Below are 19,688 nucleotides of genomic sequence, written 5' to 3' on the forward strand. Positions count from 1 at the left end.
TGACCGAGATTTAATTGCAACAAAACAGAAAGGCGATAGCGTGCTTATCGCCATTGACAGTTCACTAAAATCTGTTAAACAAAAAGACCATGCATCTTTCGAGGAATCTATCTGATTGGAAATCAGCCTGGAGTGCCGAGAAAGTTTGTTGATTGGATGTTTCTATTTACCGCCAGCCATTTTCCTTGTTTCGTTTCGTGATGACATCTCTTCCATTGAACATGTGATTAGGTCTCATAGTGGGCACAAATTATTGTTTTAGGGGACTTGAATGTGCCTGGAACTGACTGGAGCACACTTACCCTTTCTCATTATATTGACAATATCGAGTGAAAGTGCAGCCTGCTCTTGAGTTTTCTGGCATTAATTTTTATACTGCAACATGACACATTCGTAAATTATAAAAAGAAGGTCTTGGCCCTCTGTCTGTCAAACAATCAACCCGTTAAATTTTCATGCTCCGACATTTATCTTCTGCGTCCTGAAAAATTCCACCAGCCACTTCATGTAAAATTATTTGTATGTGCTGAAACTACAAGGTACAGCAGTCATTTTAACCAATCTCCAAGATGTTCTTTCAAGAGATGGCACTACACGGGGTTTTATCATTACTTGCTAGTCATTGATTGGTCCCAGATTACTAACAAACCAAATGTCGATGACCAAGTTGAGTGGATTACGGAGCTTGTCTTGAACAGCATGCGTAAGTGTAATGTGCAATATAACCTTAACATCGTAATTATCCCCTCTGGTTTTGCCCTGAACTTATAAGTACGCTGAAGCACAAAGATCGCGTGCTCAAAAAGGCTAAATGTTCTCCATTGAGCAAGTGGAAGAAAGTGCTGAGCTTTTTCTGAGTTCTTTCTAAATGCCTATATAAACAGAACCGCAGTTCATATATTGCATTACTAAAAAAATCTTTATGACAGGCCAGCTGACTTTTGAAAGTATGTACGCAAATGGTCTAGCAAAAGGGGGGAGTCCTTCAGGCCAGTGGACTCGGACAGTTTCGAAGCGCATGTGGTCACTGACTGCTTTGTCACGCATCTTTTATCCGTTTACAAGGCTTCACACTCTAGTACTCATATAGTACAACAGCCCAAGGCAGTTAGCACATGTAGTGGTTTGTCACTGAATGAAAAGCTTATCTCCTCATGTTTTAAGCGTTTTAAACCGTCTTTATCGACTGGCCCAGATGGCATCCTTTTCACCATGCTAAGGGCTTATGGTGGCATATTTTCCCCAGTATTGACTACAATATTTATTAACTGTCGAAACACTTCTACATTTCCCAGAATGTAGAAACCTGCGTGCGTTTTTGCAGTATTTAGGTCAGGCTGCAAAACTGATGTTTCTAAATATCATCCAATTTCTCTACTGAGTTCCACGTCGAAGATGTTCGAGCTCACTCTTCGCAGCATATGTATGTTAACTTTCATGATCTTCTTATTTTTCGCACTCCAATTTCATTATTTTTATCTTAGCTTTCCACTGTCTTAAGATAGTTCTTTATGATGTACAGGTTCTTCCCTTTCCTGTTTTTCAGCAATTTTGTTTTATAGTTGTGTATATTCACTTTTTTTTTTCACTCTCATCCCATGATTCTCTTCTTGTCTTGTAGTCTTCCCATTGTGAGCTGGTCTTTTGTCTGTGCGTTAAGGCTCTTTTTATTTGATTTTTTCTGTTGACTGCATTGCAGTGTTTATTTGATTGTTTTATTTTTGCGTGCGCCTGGAATAAGACATCGCGGTTGTTCCAGGGCACGTTAAATAAATGATCGCTCATTGAGATTCATTATAAAAGTGTTGTAATATAATATTATTATTACACTTCGTCAATACCACGTCGTTATTTAATGTTTATGACATTAGTTATCTAAGTGCTCGTTCCGATAGCACGCTGAATTTTTCTGCGCACACTAAACGGCCTTCCATGCAAGGCCTTTGTTCTATCGGATGTGTTGGCAGAGTCTGTCAAAAATTCAGTTCTTCTGCAGCTTTCCACAGTATATACACCGCAATGTGTTTTCCACAACTTGAGTAGGCCTGTGGCATGTGAAATGGCAGTGCTAAATCCAGCAGTCCCACCATTAGGCGATGGATGAATCAATAGTTGGATGACCTATATTACGTCCTTTGGAACGCGCTTTAGTACGCTGTGGGCCGCTCCCACGTCGGAAAGAAAGATCAAGTCTTTCTACAGCATCGCGGATCTGTTGGACTGCCCATAAGTGTTGCATGATTTCAAAGACGTTGAGCAAGTCCAGCAAAAAATCATAAGCTTTCACAACCATTGTTTCGCTGGGATGACTCTGGATCTTGTTCTAGCACTGCTAGATTATTATCGTTGCCATCATTCTACAGCCAAAGAAATTGTGCTGACCTGTTATTTCTTTACAAGCTATTTCATGGTATGATATCCTGTCCTTTACTTCTCAAAGGTATTAATTTTCGGATTCCGCGTAAGTGAACAAGAAAGAATCGACCATTCCACGTACCTGGCAACCTCTTCAAGCACTCTACCATTCACACAATACAAAATTTGTATAATGTGAACATTCTTGATTTGATGCTTTTCGAAGTCCACAGCAATCGTTTTTATCTAAGCATTGCACGGTCTTAACATAGTTTTGCCTAATGTACCGATCTTTCCCTTATTTGTCTTTAAGAAATCTTTCCGCATAGTTGTGTATAGTCCACATTATTTTTCACGCCCTTTTTATTTTAGAGCGAAAGATGTTATGAGATCACAAGATGATTCCCGTGCAGCATCGCAGTTGTCCGCCGCCGCCGCTGGTCTGCGTAACCGCTGTCACATGAAATAATAAAAAAACGCAGTAAATATAAACCACCAAAAACACATTAGGATTTCAACCTGAGTACCCTCCGCGTCAACCCAGTATGCTACCACTGAACCACAACAGACTATACTCTATTTCAGAAGTTACCTTCAGCACTGTGGACTCTACAGGCCCCTCAGCCAATAAGAAGGGCACTTAGCTCCTACACACGTAATCGTTCACGCCCTGTCGTCTGCTCACCGTATTAACGGCGTCTGCTCAGCGAATTTTAGGTATTATGGCTAGTTTACTAACTTTAAATGCAGTAAAGCTATAAAACAAGCAACGACATCGGGAACTTGAAGAAGCGTGAATTTGTTGCCCTGCTGAAGATTGGTACAATCTCATGCCGGTGGATAACTTTACTTTGTGGATGTTTCTCTCCGACGCTGTTCGTGGCTCTCGTATGTCTCCAACGACGCGTTTCTTCGCGTCTCCCATTCCAGCGCTCCTTTTCGTTCTTTTTGTTTCCACTGAAAGAGGTTCCGACACGCACAGAATGCTGCGTGAGGTTGCATGTTCGGTTTTTGGAGATGCAGCGTTCTTGCTCTTTCTACTCAGTCCGAACAACGCCTCCTAGATTTTCCGTGCCTGCCGGATTACCAGCGGTCACTTGGGAAGCTGCGCTCGTCGGAACTACGGTGGTGGCGCCACTTAAGTAGGGGTGTCTTCAAATAGGTTTTTACGTTTTTGAAGCTTATATGGAACAAAAATAACGTTAAAAATCTTTAAAACGACGTAAACGTAATTATAAATAAACCTAAGTAAGTGACGCCGTCATTTAGCAAGCAACTTTTTTAATACAAGGCATCCTCTGAAATTAGTAGCAAACGCCAAAATTGCCGATCTCAAAGGCCAAGTACAAAGAGCCTTACCTCTACGTAGGCAGCACCGCCATAGATGACTGGCGTTTTGCACTCATCCGGCAGGCACGGGAAATCTAGGAGGCGTTGGTCCGAACCCTAACCTACCGAACACACTAAGCCTCGGCGCGGTACACAGCCTACCGGACCACAACCTACTGAACACCTGCTAAGCCTTGGCGCGTTAGACTTAGCAGGTGCGGCTAAGCAAGCATCATATCTCGCTAACATTGACAAAAAATGCCTGATGCTTTAGTGTTAGAGTGAAATGAAACAAGTCAATAACTGATTTCACCATTTGTTCACTGCTGTCAGTGCAATGGACGTGTAGCAAGAGCAACTCCGGATCAAAACGGACAGTCACTTCTGCATGGATGCTGGCATTTTGATTAACAAACACCGTTATCGGTGGTGACCAACAAAAATAAATAAATGCGGAAGAAATATATGCGAAGAAGGAAAAACTTATCCTACTGAGGGGAAAAGCGCAAAAAACAGGACGGAGAAAGATTGAAAACACGACATAAACGCGTGTGTCGTGTACTCAATTTTTCTCCGTCCCGTTTTTTTTTTCGCGCTGTTCCCCATAGTATAATGTACCAACTGGCCCTTCAATAAACCCTCCTAAAACTTATTTTGTATCGACGTGGCGTAAAACACTAAAAAACGCCCATTTTAGCCAGCCCTGTCAATTTTAGGGCACTTGTATGTGGGACTACGTTTTGCGGCGCAAGCGTGAGGCTTTCTTACACCATGTAGCTTTGGTAGTGCTGAATCAAAGTGGTGAAACAGAATATAGGTACTCGTTTACAAACTGGCCTTAGGCAGGCTGGATGTCGAGAAAGGAATCGCGTTAATAGGAGTAATAAAGCGCATTTAAACATCAAAGGAACAACCAGGCGACACATTGCGAATTACGTTACGATTGGGTCGTGTAATGCTCCAACCTATTACAAAAGCTTGTTCTTGATCACTTTTTAAGTATGGCGCATACGCACTTCAGGCATAATTCTTCAGACATAATAAGTGTGTAGCTGTGTAGCGTACACCACGCTTCTCCGAAGAATGACGAAGCATAGCATAGTGAACGCCGGCCAACTACACAACACTTATGATCCGTGTACCGCAGGACCAAAATAACGTTATTTTTATTTCCTTCCTTCTTTATATATGGTGTAGTGGGTACCCAGCAAGTGCACTTGTAGCTGTTACCCAAAGAGTGCTTAGAAAAAAACCTTTTACAGGCTGCCCTTTCAGCTTTCACTGTGATTGAGTTGTGTGTTCCGCGCAGGCCTGGCATTTCTTCTCGTCGTGTCTTTTTGTTCTTCACAGTTTGCATTCATTTTTTTTACGTCTGCATTCTCACTTTTTTGTTTGATTTCACTTTCTGAAGACTTTCTTTATTGTATAGTTGATACTGTTTTTTTTTATTTTTGCGTGTGCTTCCACAAGAACCTTATGGTTGTTCCTAAAGCCACGTTAAGTAAGTCAATCATTGAATAATGGATTAATATTAGGAAGAAGAGAATAATAAAGAAAATAAAAAACATGGCAAATAAACAAATAATTGAAAGAATGGTTGTACATGTGCTAAACATCAGAGTTGTGCACTGAGAAAAACAAAAACTTAACTACGTGTTTAGTAAGCTGGTGAACAATATAAATTGCACATAAATCACTTGTAGAAGTGCCATAATGTTATGCATCAATGCATCAGGGTGCTGTGCAGACTAATTGTTATTATAACCACATTTATTTTACATTTTTGGCACACTGTTTGCACTCAGTTTCATACGGACAAATTATGGCGGCAATGCATCGCGTTTCTGCAGGTGTGCAGAGATGCAGATGCTTCCGACGCGTGCAGCAACAGTGGACAGCATATCGACCCGTACAGCCGTTGTAGTCTGCCGCGTACGTTTTGCCGCAGGCCCAGTGATCGCGCAGAACGCACTGGCACAGACTGTTTTTGGCTATTTATGGTTATTTATTGTGTGGCTCAACCAAAGCACTCCGATGTTTTTGAATCTTTTCCTACTGAAATTCTCTTTCCTCGCAACCGCTAATCGAATCTGCGCCGTCGTGTTGAAACGCTATTGCCCGAGAATCATGGCCGCGTGTGTTCCCGGAACTACGGATTTAGCGATGAATAGGCGAAAAGAAAGAAAGGCGGAAAAGGGTAGTTTTCGTGCTTCTCGCAACCGCAGTACGCGTAGTGAACAAAGGCAGTCAAGGATGAATTCTTGTAATGGGCTCTCGAATATGCTGCAGCGTTGATAACACGGCCTATAGCGAAGATCTATACCAGAACGCGTACTTACATGGGCGCAGTTTTCGTGAGGTGGTATTTCTGGAAAATATTCACTAGATTAGAGCGCGGCAACATTGAGCCAAAAGTACATGTTCGCAAGAGCCATTTCGGAAGTAAGTTTATCTTTCGCATCTTCGTGCCTTTTCTTGCTTTTATGCCTGTTCTAGATGATTTTATCCTTTCTGGCATTTCAAATACGTGTAGTGAGTATCCTTTTTTTTATTTTTTGCTAGTGCGTCCAGCATTGGTTCAACATCCTTCTTTTATGAAAGCTGTGTGAGTGCCGCCTCAATTCCCTTGAAGTATAACGTATCCATCAAAAAGCTAGATAACTCATGATAGCGAGTGCAAAGAAAACATAAGATCAGAAGAATGTAGACTGCACAGACACCATTTAACTACTATATGTTCAATAAAAAGTACAAGTTATGAGCACACTATCAATATATTTTGATTTGCCGAATTTTTCACCATTTTATTAGACACCTCGTTGCCACTAGATATCTCAAAAAATGCTTTTCGTTACAACACTGTTTTAAGTCAGCATCACCACGTGGTCCCCCGCCCCACCATGGTGTCTAGTGGCTAAGGTACTCGGCTGCTGACGCGCAGGTCGCGGGATTGAATCCCGGCTGCAGCGGCTACATATTCCCGATGGAGGCGGCAATGCTGTAGGTCCGAGTGCTAAGATTAGAGTTCCCGTTAAAGAACCTCAGGTGGTCTAAATTTACGGAGCCCTCCACTACGGCGTCTCTCACAATCATACGTCGGTTTCAGCACGTTCAACCCCACATATCCATCAAATCAACCATGCGGTCCACTTCGATGCCGCAACATGCACAGAGAACCACCAAGAGAACAGGTTTTGTCCGTCCATCCGTCAATCTGTCCGCCCGTTCATCATACATCCCATCGTCAAAGCCTTTCTCCGGACATTTGTGACACATAGTGGTATTCTACAGGTTGCGGTAGTCTCGTATGCGCCACAGGCGATTGACGGTCATATATCGGCCCAGGAACAGCGAAAAGAGAGATTAGTATTATAAATATGAAAGCGCTAAGAATAAAGTTTAGCAGATTCTATGTACTATGGGAATCGATGTTATGCGAAGCTCGTGAATAATGTTTCTATTGAGCGAGACATTGCAAAATGATGCTAAAATAAGTATGCTCAGAAATATCTTGAACAGTTGCATATGTTTTATATAAACAGTAATTTACAGTTGCCTAAAATTAACGAAGCCAACAGTAGCATGGGCATTAGCCACGCGAAAAGTGGTAAGGATGGTAACCCTGTCTAGTGCTACGTAGGCAAGCTTCAGTGGATCGCGTAAGTAATGGCATAACTGACGTTAACTTGTCGTGATGCCTGTATCATATGACAACATATGTAATATTAATAAAATTAAATATCAAGCGTGGCAACCTAATTGGCGTGTTCACATCTTGCTGAGCTGCGTTGCTTCCAGTCAGCGGGTAAATCGGTCGATACAGACGTTCCGGGAACATTACACCGTCGTAAAGTCTTTTTCCAAAGCAGGTTCGAGAGCTTGCATGGCTATGTTGTACAGTACGTGAATGTCACGCAGAATCACTCGGTTCAATCATGCTGAAACGCTAGAATTCATTCTTTGTATTTTGTAGTGTCAACGCGGCCGAAGTCAGTTTTCCTCAAAGCTCTGACATTCAAATTGCCAGTGCCTGTTCTCACCATTCCTGGGGCAATATAAACTGTCATTCACCTGTGGCGCATCCCCGCATACCATGGCTGGAGAGAGAGAGAAACAACATTTATTTACGCATCCGGCGTGCGGGCAGTCATCGGCCACGCAGGGCGCGGGTATTCCCTATCTGAAGACTATGGCTAATAGAGTCCTATAGTCCCAGGGCCCAGATCTTGAGGACGTTGTGCTCCGGCTAGGCGTTGGATACTCGGGCTCCTCCGCTCCCGTTGTCCGGGGCGTCAGCTCCGCCATGGCCGGAGTATACGGGTATGTGCGACACGTATCTAGGGGTATGGATTTGATAACGTAAGAGACGAAATTTTCACGTCATTCATGTCATGACCAGCCAGACACATTCGTCGAACTCTCCTACCCTCGCACATCAAGTGTGGTCTACCACAACTCCCAAGTTAATATGGCTAGGACGAGAGCACCCGGAGGTAGGCGGCTAGAGAGTAGATAGATACATACGTATAGATAGAAACACTCAGAGTGCCTGCATTTTGCTAAAAATGCTTCACATTTAAAAACTGACATCGTTAGCATGAACCAGACGAAAGCAAAGAATAAACATCAGGGCTCCCAGCAAGATTCGATCCCAAGAATTATGCGTACCATGCAAGTATTATATCATGACTTCTTTGCGCAAACACGTACACGGACACAAGGAAAAGAGGCAAACAACATGGGCGCAAACTCACAACTGGTTGTTCAAAATAAACCAAGTGTACGTGTTTGCGCAAAGAAGTCATGAATGAGTACCAACTCGCCCAACTTTCAGTACTGTTGTTACAAAGTATTATATCATTTAGCCTTGTCAGATCTCGAAGCTGCTTTGTAAGAATACCCTATGCCGGAATGATGCCGGTCAAAGTTGAGTTTTGGTTGCATTGCTGGTTATCTAATTTTATTATTATTCGGCATGTACCCTTATGAAACAAGCGTCACGTCGGGTTAGCGTGAATTGTATACTTAAGTGTCATCAGCTGATGTTAATGTACACTCGGCCCAATCTTTAGCTATCGTGCATAAGTGTCAGTTTTTTTGTGTGTGTATCTTTGCCATGCGACTGAATTAAGTTTCACCTAAATTAAGAACTAGAGTATACTCATAAGGCACATATCCAGGAAGCAAATTTTTGCAACTTCGTTCCATAATGTGACGCTGACAGACAAGAACGTGGCGACTGCTGACAATAGCTCAAATATTGGCCAACTGTACGAAGAACTAGCCAAGGCAACCATCGCACCACTGTGCACATTTACTTTTTGCGTGTTTTCTCGCTTAACAGATGTCTTTCCGTGGTAAGAGTAGTATTTCCACTGCTGGGAAATTGTAATCTACTAACACAAGAAATATCGTTTTTTCTCTTTAGTAGGTGTTGCCAAATTAGCAGTTCTCTCGATACGTCAAGTTGAAGCCAGTGTAGTGATGTAGTATGCAGACATAATTGAAGTTATTTGCGAAAACGGCGCAGTACTACAGGTTTTCCCGCTCAATAGTTTTCCCGCTCAGTTTAATTCAAGGGCTACGTTCTTTTTTACCCATAGCTGCCCACGGCCGGGTTTTCCATATTTTGGTATGCATTCCGGCACTCCAATAACCATCTGTGGCGGCTGCATTTCCGATGGAGGCGGAAATGTTGTAGGCCCATGTGCTCAGATTTGGGTGCACGTTAAAGAACCCCAGGTGGTCGAAATTTCCGGAGCCCTCCTCTACGGCGTCTTTCATAAGCATATGGTGGTTTTAGGACGTTAAACCCCACACATCAATCAATCAATCAACTCCAATAACCATAGTCTGTCCTTCGCAGTACATGACTTGTCCCGGTCATGTGATATAAAATGACGCTAATTATATTTACAAATGTTGCACGCACAAACATATGTTGAAGAGTTGCAGATGTTTATATAGCCAGTTATTTGCCCTTGCGCAACGATGTGAACTGAAACATGTGCATTAGCAACACCAGAAGCTGATATAAAGCGCTGATGCTCACGAAGATGCTCGCACCGGACACCGCTACATAAATCACCTTCAGCGCATGTTACCTAACCACAATTGACGTTAACCCGACGTGATGGCTGTATCAAAGGAGCACATATGTAATGTTTATAAAATTGTGTAGGCAACACTGACCACTATTGACGTTTCACGAAGATTAGCGTCTACATTTGAAAAGTAGTTCCGAGACCTGGCGTAGCTCTGTCGTGAAATACTTCATTGCCACGCAGAACGCTTGGGATCGATTCCAGTTGGGACTCTGATAATTATTCTTTGCATTCGTCGGGTCGACGCTAGCGATGTCAGGTACTCGTTAACGCTCACGCGTTTTAAATTTACCCATGTGTGTTCTCGTCGTTCCTCGGTAAATACTAAGTGTCAGACACCTGTGGCACCCGCATACCAGCGGCACAGACACCCGCATACCAGCGGTACATACCCGTCCGAGGGTATGTGCCACCGACTGGCGGCAAGTGTTTGACGACGTACGCGACGGGATTGTGACATTATTCATGTCTTGACCAGCACGTCATATTCGTCAAATCATCATACCCCCCCCCCCCATGCTAATTTTGGTTCACGCCAATTAAAGGGGGTGACCACGAGAGTGCTCAAACGTAAGTGGCTAGATAGATAGATAGATAGATAGATAGATAGATAGATAGATAGATAGATAGATAGATAGATAGATAGATAGATAGATAGATAGATAGATAGATAGATAGATAGATAGATAGATAGATAGATAGATTGATTGATAGATAGACTCAAAGTTGACGTAGTTCGCTAAGAAATGCTTCGCATTTAAAAACAATGACGTAGAACATGCAGTTGAAAGGAATTCAAGTTGAATGGAATGCAAAAAAAGTCCCCTGTCTGCCACTATAAATAAAAAAGACACAAATTCATCAACGAGGCTAGCAGCTGTTCGTAACGAGGTTAACGCCCGTTCCGTCACCAGTAAGAAGTATATACCTATCTGCGTTCCATTTTTTTGTAGAACTTTGCGAATGTTCCACGTTTGGAATAATTATGACGTCTGTTCGCTATCACTGCTAAGCTCAGAAGCTGCAACTCTGCTCTCTAGTTTGCAGAACGCATCTTTTATTCCAATATAAGCTTTTGCCTTTTCTCAAATCACCATTTGAAAGCTCAAGCGTGGCTGCAAACTTCGATGATTTCCAATAACTCCTAAACGAGAAGCATTGAACGCAATGTCAGACTTATTTCGTCATATCAAAAAGAAAGAAAGAAAGAATAAAAGAAAGATCGAAGGATTGAAAGAAAGAAGGAAAGAAGAAAGAAAGAAAGAAAGAAAGAAAGAAAGAAAGAAAGAAAGAAAGAAAGAAAGAAAGAAAGAAAGAAAGAAAGAAAGAAAGAAATGTGCATGATCTCCCTACATAAAAATCGGTATAACACGAAACTGAAACGTCTCTTTACAGAGGTAGTTGAGCGTCTATTGAGCGTTGTTTTAGCACCAGCAACAAATTGCAATGCTTCGCTAAGAACAGCAAGCCGCTCGAAACTTCCAGCGCACACCTCAAGCAGAAATCACCCACGAAATTAGCATACACCGGATGAGCGCGGACCAACAACGGTCACCGTTCGTAAGTTGAAGCGCGCTGTTAAAACAGAAAGAAAGACGCACGAAACGAGCGCGCAAGTATACACAGGACAACCGCGAGAAAGTGTCACAATTATTGGTGCCACTTGTCAGCAGCGATCTTCTTTCGAAACGAGGTCGCGGCAGCGTGTGAAGTGACCTTCATTTTCTTTCGAACTACGAGTATGATAAGCGCGTGCGTGCAGGAGAGACCACACTCCGTGGAGGCGGCACTTCGTGGAGGCGACAACCTTTAGAGCGCGCAACATAAGCCCGTCATGCCATAATTCCACTAATAAAAAAACCGTGCTATAGTTTCGAAGGTCTGAAGACTGCAGAGTAGTGTGTGGTGTATATAAATGGCATGCCGTTAGCCCTCCAGACAACGTACGCCGGGTAGCGTCGTAGCTTGCACCGCGAGCTCCGAATCAAAAGGTTGCTGGTTCGATTCCATGCGACGAATTTTTGCCTTTTGGTTTCACAGCGAAAGCTGTTATGAGATCACTTTCTGGATTACGCGCAGTTGTTGTGCGCTGCCACCACCACCGCCAGTGTCCGTAACCACATCGCGCGAAATTAGAAAAAAAAGAACCTTGCACCAAGGACTCAGTGGAGCTTGAACTCGAGTCCGCTGCGTGCCAGCCGAATATTTTACCACTGAGTTACGCCACTATAACTTGTTGTCGAACTTGCCTTAGGCAAGCATGACTCAACACGAATGACACAGCGGGGCTCGAACCCGGGTTCGCTGGGTGCCATCCCAGTACTGTACCACTGGGCTACACCAGTGCTTGTGACTTGTTGTCAAAATTGTCTTAGGCAGGCTTGATTTTGGGAAATCAATCGCGTTAATATGACTTATAAAGGTTTTCACAATAGCGAAAGAACAACCAGTCGACGCACGATGTGAATAGCATAAAGAGTGGGCCGTACAATGCTCCAACCCATTACAAAAACTTGTTTTTTTTTGTTATTACTGTTGCGCATAGCCACTTCAGCTATAATTTCTCATCGTCGTCAGCTACTGAATGAACAATTCGCACTAAATTCCTTGGAAGTGTTTAGCGGATACCACGCTTCTCAGAAGAATGACGAAAAATAGCATAGCGAATGCTCGCCTACTAGCCAAAAGTTTATTATTGATGCCCTAGTGGGTATCAAGCAAGTGTGTTGCAGTAGTTACCCAATGAGTGTTTTGAAAAGGCTCTGAAAGGCTGCTCTTCTAGCTTTGGCTGTGACTGTGCTGCGCGTGGCACGCAGGCCAGGCATTTTTTTTTTTTTTTTGCTATCTCTCAGTAAATATTTTTCAACGTGACTTCCATGACGGAAGTACGTCAGCGGAGCCGTGGTGGACCGCTTAAAACACTTTCGTTTTGAAACTGCGTGCAAATCATCATGTTGAATACGAGATTATTCTACACTATGCGGTATTCGGAATTTTTTTTCGAAGTTCGTTGTATAACTGCCTGACGGTGAAGTTATTCGTGGAAAACAACGTTATTGGATAGAAACTGTGCCTCCAGGCAGCGTAGGTGATCCGCGCCTCCAATCACTGGTCATGCAATGAAGGATAGAATTCAAGTCTGGGGAAACAAAGCTTCTTTTATTTAAATGCAGTAACAACCGTGCAAAACTCCCCCATGCAGAAGTGTCTCACCATTGTATTGTGAATTCAGCGTCGCTATTAATATTACTGCCAACATAAAAGGCATTTTTCGCGCGCTCTGCATGCAAAGTTTTATTATTAGACTACGAAACTATCTCAGGTACTTGAATATTTACAGCTGCACTTTGTTGATTCATTTTTTTTATTTCTTTGCAGTCACGGAAAAAGAAATTCGGCAGTGGTAAGTACAGAAGCCTTTCTCATGTCGTTCCTCTTTCTCTAACAATTTATTTCCAGGGAGAAGTTCACTTCTGCAAAAAAAATGAAGCTGTGATTCAAGTCTTAAGACTTGCAAATGCAGGCCAATGAGCTTAGCATCAACACACGCCTAAATATCGAACTAATTGCCGGGAGCTATAATTTCTTTCTCGAGTGAATCGCCAAGCGCTGTTTGTTTAGTTTAGGCTTTGCTGTGGCTGTGCATACTGCTTGAACACGTAATCTCCGTAATAAACTGGCCGCTTTCAGACGTGCCTCGCAATTTTTTTTTCTGCCCATTCGGGCGTTCTGCACGCACGCAACCATTTCTACGATCAATGGGTGCACGCGAGGCGGTTGCGTCGTAAATGGAGTGTGAATAACGCAATGTTGTAGATCACTTTCGTGGAGAGTCAACGAGTAATTTTCAACTTTCTGGTATCTTTTAGTCCAGAGGAAATATTTAACTTTCCAATTTGAGAATGTTTGCGGTCAGCAAATGACACTAGTGAGAGAGTAGGAGCTACAAAATTGTGTAACCTAATAAAGTTAGGAAGCCAATAAATGAACTATCTTTGTAAACATGGCGATTGCTTAGAACAAAACAAACTAAACTAAACACATATGACACGAGGACGTCGTCACCGTCATATTTTTGTTTGTTTTTAAAATTATAAGTGTTTTTATTGTTGCGCAGATAAGCTTACATGGTCCTAAGTTAGAGGTACTAACCTTGCGTGGTGTTGTTTTATTTATTTTACTAATAGTAACTACAGACTTCAGGCGGAAAAAAGCTTTCATTGAAGGCTTGAAAAATGTATGTGGACCCTCACATGCTTATGTTTTCGCACCAGTGCTGCACAGATGCAGCGCTCTCTCTCTCTCTCTCTCTCTGTGTGTGTGTGTGTGTGTGTGTGTTTTGTCATGGGCATTCTAATGAGAATTAATGAGTTACAAAGGAAAGCTTGTCTGCTCTTTTATTAAAGGACATTTACAAGTAGGGGAAACACAAGGATGGTAAAGAAAGACTCAAGTGATAAGCCTTTAATTAATCAGTATGGAAAGTGCAACAAGAAGTGCAGATAGTCTAACACCGAGACACCATGTATAAGGTTCACATGAAGGTCTTGCGTCATAATTGTTTGAAATGGCTCATTTCAAGTCATGTTGAAGCTAAACGTATTATTGGTGGCTACAGCTGACATGTGGCATAGTTTACTTACGAACGTCGACACATAAGCATTCATTTGTTATTTGACGAGTTTGTTCGTATTGATGGCGCCATGAATTTCTTTTGTTTTCAAGGTCCCATTGGTTGCGAAGTTAAAGAGCAACATAAAATTGTTTGTTTGGAGCATTTAGTTACACAAATCACCAAATGACCGTTTCGATGAATAAATTTATCGAAGGGTAGCGCTAACTTTCATGTACTTTTCTTGTAAAAAGCAGCGCGTGTGCTTTCTACCAGTTCTCTAAGCTAGCCTGCAGCTCACGTATGATAACCATACAGCGCACTGAACCATGAAGCTGCACAAAACGTGAAGAAATTAAAGGGGAACATAAAATAACTGAGGGTCACAGGATCGGTCCCTGCCAGTGGCAAGTTGTCTTTTCGTCCACTTTTCTTTCTTCAGAATTACACTACATTTACTACTGATAACATGCCCTATACTTTCCTTGGCGTCATTTTTTGCTGGTTCTCATTAGCATTTTGCCCAAGAAAAAAAAATCAAACCCTTAAATTTCGACTTTAAGTTTCGTTAAGTACTTTAAGCTGTTTGGACCAAAACAATGTTCCAACTTAAGCAAACGATGCACAAACCAAGGAAACCTCTACCTCAACGATTATTTTAATTGTATGGGGAGAATGTGTTGTCATGAAGTACGTTCTTACAATTATTTAAATTAGGCACTCCAGTAGAAGGGTTAGGAATGCATTTTTGCAAAGATTTAGCTCCAAAGATTGTTCGGTTCTTTAGTGTTTTCGAGAAATTGCTCTAAATGCTTCATTATAAACGAAAGAAAAAGCTATATCCGCCTTATAGGCGGACACTAAAGTAACACCTCAAAATAAAAATAACACCAGAATTTTGGGAGGATTCGGGCACACAAACTGCACTTGATCCCAGAACTGGGAATTTCTCAATGCCTGGTTATAACTGAATTCTTTAATTTTGCGTTTAGGTATGGAAGTAGCCGCCAGACAAGATCGATTTTATCGCGGAATCATCATCACGTGTTATAGGGCACTTTTCTTAAGAAGAGCACGTTCCCGTGTTCAGCAGGATGTTTCTCCAGCGGAGCTCATTATACCATTCCAGTCTGCCCCAATCTTGTCACTTTTGTCTCCACACAGGTACAAGGGCTTTGTCAAAGACTGTCCTTCAGGACATCTCACTGAGCAGGTAAGCATGGTGTCTGCGGCGTTGCTTCAACTTGAGCTTTTATCCTTCATACTAGTGCTTTGATGCTTTTGCATTATATTTGCGTTGTGCAAAGAAGTATTTAGAAAACATGAAATTACACTAATAAAACAGATTGGCGGGCTGTACAAGCTAGAGTACAAGCTGAACAGAAGCAACTTCGCACAACTTAAAAGCGGATACCAATATTCAGCGAAAGCCGACACGACTACTTCATTTGCAGCTCAGATAAACTAACTATAGCATACTGTTCGTTTAGGTACACAGCCATCGCAATAAAATTTAAGGAGATGTCTGGCATTCCCTTCGAAGAATCGTAAGGCTTTGATAATTATTTACCGATAGGCGATGACTAGTATGCACAAGAACGGTCATGTAAGTGCATAGCGATAATTTTACATTTATATTTATGCTTCAACCGGCTACGACACTGTAATGTCTCTGAAAAAGCACGTGAGTGGTTGTGCTCACTGTCCTGCTTCTTGTACGTTACCTATCGTCACATTGAAGCAATTTCTGCTCGCCAAATCAATTCCCGAAGTCACAAACTTCGCGTTCACAGATGCCGATTGTCCACTTTTGGTAACGAAATTCCTCGATATGACGATTGAGTTCCATCTTTTTTTTACATGCAGCTACAGCTTATGGACGCACTATCTAATTTAAAGTGATTATGGCGTTTTACGTCCTTCTGTTTTACGTTGTCTGACTTTTACTTTGCATGGCGTTGGCTTCGTGGTCACTCACAGTTTATGTATACGTATCAATATATACGAAAACGCTAGAAGGAATAAAATCTATAAAAAGGCTCCCACGCGCGGAGTCGAACGTGGGACCCCCGCATCGCGAATGCAAGGCGTTAACCACTGAGCCATCGGGGGACACCTCCTTCAACGTTCAAAGGCAAGCTATATATCTACCATTTGCCGCTGTTGGCAGGCATCTCGGGGGGTAAAGAGGGATGCTATCTTTGTTCAGCATTATCAGCAAGATGGTGCAATGAGCGCGCGGCGGATCTCATCTCTCACGCGTACATTGATTGATATGTGGGGTTTAACGTCCCAAAACCACCATAAGATTATGAGAGACGCCGTAGTGGAGGGCTCCGGAAATTTCGACCACCTGGGGTTCTTTAACGTGCACCCAAATCTGAGCACACGGGCCTTGAACATTTCCGCCTCCATCGGAAATTCAGCCGCCGCAGCCGGGATTCTCACGCGTACATTGGCCCGCGGAAAGGAAGGGAGTGGGCGATCTCTCGAGCGCCCGGTGGGGAGGATCAGACGGCTTGGCTGGCGTTCGGCTTGCACTGGAACGATTCTGTTGTAGTTACAGGGCACACAACGGTCACTGCAATTGTTACCCAGCCTCCGTTTACGAAAAGGGCGCGCTTTTTAGACACAGTGAAGTAACAACTGAGGCGCTTATTCGCATTCATATGTACCTGTGAGTATGTTCCGCGCGTCATTTGTGCACTAGAAGTGCGGGGCACATTTATATCTGCTTGCCATTCTGTGTGTGACTTTCCAATTTGCTCCTATCGCATTCATTGCTTCGCCTTTGCGGCAAAGCTGTGACTTTTCCACTTTTTCTTCTTTGTGCATGTCTCGTTACTTTTTGTTCACGTGGCATGCTTACACAATCTACTGAAGACAACTAGGTGCCTACACTCACGAAGCCACTCAAACATCTACGATGTAAGAAACTTTCTGATTGTTGACATTGTGGGCACGGTCGACCACGTGTGGACGCACTGAGCACGTGTGTACGTCTCCCGAGATTGATTCTACTGTTGCTTCTATCCCGTGCGCCAGAGCTGAGACCTTCCAGACATAACAGCGATGTATTTTGTGCACGGGCGCTCCATCAGGTACAAAAAAAGCTCCGAAAAACACCACTTCTCTCCACCGTCTGACCCGCTGTTGCTGCTAAAGTGGTAAAGATTCATTAACGCGTGGACAAAAGTTTGGAAAAGACGCGCAAGGTGGATTATGTTCACTTTCAAGAAAGCGACATTCTGAAGACATATAAGCACATCATCAAATGGTCAAGTTGAAAATGAGCAAGATGCGTGGACGTTGAGGGGGGATGCAGTTCCTTGTTTATTTACGAATTACCCAGTGTACTTGTCCTGAAGCTGCAAAAGACGAAGGTCGCCAAAGAAAGGGTACCTTTTTAAAGAACCCCAGGTGGTCAAAATTTCCGGAGCCCTCCACTACGGCGTCTCTCATAATCAAATGGTGGTTTTGGGACGTTAAACCCCACAAATCAATCAAAGGGTACCTTTACGTCAACCAACTGCTGCTGCCTTGCAATCTGCCAGAACAATCTCTGCAACCGGTACCCGCTCCTTCGGAGGAGACCAGTTTTTTTTTAGTTATTGAGGGAAAAAATGTGGTTCAATTCAGCTTCCCTGCAACTAGAGTTTAGCTGTCCCTCAGGAGGCGGAAAACTTCCGATATTAGTTTTTTCTTATGCATAATACAAAGAATACGTCTACTGCATCCTCAAGAGCGCTGCAATTCGCGAGAATTTAACCTACGTGGTTTCGGTGAACGGAAAATTGCTAAAAAAGTTACTTTTTGATATGCCAATGCGGTCACTCAAAGATATAAAGGCCGTCATGTATGTTGTGCTGTTTACCGTCTTTTAATAGGCTCGGTTGTCCGCCTGTTGACACAGCGAAAAGAGAAAGTGCATCGCTAAGAAATATTCATCACTAGGACTGTGTGGGCCTAACTGGTGCCGACACCGGTATGTGTGTCTTGTGTCTTTTTGGTGAGAACACCGAAGAAAAAAAATGGCAAAAACAACCAAGAATAAGCCGCAGATTGCAACCAGCGAAATAAGGAAATGTTCAATCTGTGCCACCGCCACTCGAGAACGGAGAAAGCTCTAGGTACGCTGGCTGAGTGAAAAAAAAATTGAAGACTGCATCTCTAACGACTCTATATGATCTCGTTTAAAATTTACCTCAAATGCAGAAAGTGTCCACTCATAGTACATCCAACATACAACAAGAAGCAAAACCACTTAACGGGTATATGTACACAATAGATTGTCTCATTCTTTGTTTGCTGCTCGCAAGCCCGAAATGTTACAGGAAGGATTTGTGTGAAATTTGAATGCTTGTGACAAGTGTATATCTGATGCAGTTTCTTTTTCATAGGTAAAACACAACATACTTTTAAACTAGTGTGTGATCATGACAAGTGTTCTTGTGTCAACACAGTAAGGTTTTTCGTATTTTCACAAAAGAGTTGCATCTTTTGTTTGGATAATCACAAGTATTATCCACATATAGGCACCCATAAATCTGAATACTTAAGAAGAAAGTGAATTGGTTCAAACCAGCTGAACAGATAAATGGCGTCATTTCACTGGGATAATAAACGTGGCTGATACCTCACAGCAAAAGCTTGGTTTCAACTTCCTTTCGGGTATGGCCAACCGAGGTGCTTATCGCTGCGCAAAGTCAATGTGCACAGTGTCGAAGATTCCTATGCTAAGACTCGCGAAAATAGCTTTTAAACAACTAAGCTGGAACCAGATGAGTCACAGCTTTTACCGAGGCTTAGTTTAGACGCAGCTTATATAATTGAGCTCTAAATTTTGCTTGTAACACATGGAAGAACAAGAAGTTACAAGTTGGCAAAACGACTCTTTAATCGATGCCCCGCCATTGTGGCCTAGTGGCTAAGGTGCTCGGCTGCTGACCCACAGGTAGCGGGATCGAATGCCGCCTGCGGTGGCTGCAGGTTCAATAAAGGCGAAAACGTTGTAGGCCCGTGTGCTCAGACTTCGGTGCATGGTAAAGAACCCCAGGTGGTCAAAATTTCTGAAGCCCTTCACTACGGTGTGTCTCATAATCATATGGTGGTTTTGGAGCGTTAAACGCCACGTATCTATCAGCTCTTTAATCGACAAATTCTCGACCAGCAGCACGCTTACGCTAGCTACTACTTTTACCAGGAACACGGAAAGACTCCGCACACGCATTTAGGCCCGACGTTATACTGCTAGTGCCTAAAACAATAAGTAGCGGTGTGGGGCTTTT

General features: G+C 42.8%; 1 protein-coding gene across 1 annotated transcript in view; it reads left to right on the forward strand.

The window, feature by feature from the left end:
• LOC119161519 (frequenin-2) overlaps positions 1–19,688 on the forward strand; it is a 340,020-nt gene that overhangs the window by 241,818 nt on the left and 78,514 nt on the right. The window contains exons 2-3 of the mRNA XM_037414042.2: positions 13,167–13,191; positions 15,565–15,613. Of these exons, the coding sequence (XP_037269939.1) occupies positions 13,167–13,191; positions 15,565–15,613 (74 nt within the window). The remainder of the gene's footprint in view (positions 1–13,166; positions 13,192–15,564; positions 15,614–19,688) is intronic.

The sequence above is a fragment of the Rhipicephalus microplus genome, chromosome X (assembly GCF_043290135.1).
Source record: "Rhipicephalus microplus isolate Deutch F79 chromosome X, USDA_Rmic, whole genome shotgun sequence".
NCBI lineage: Eukaryota > Metazoa > Arthropoda > Arachnida > Ixodida > Ixodidae > Rhipicephalus > Rhipicephalus microplus.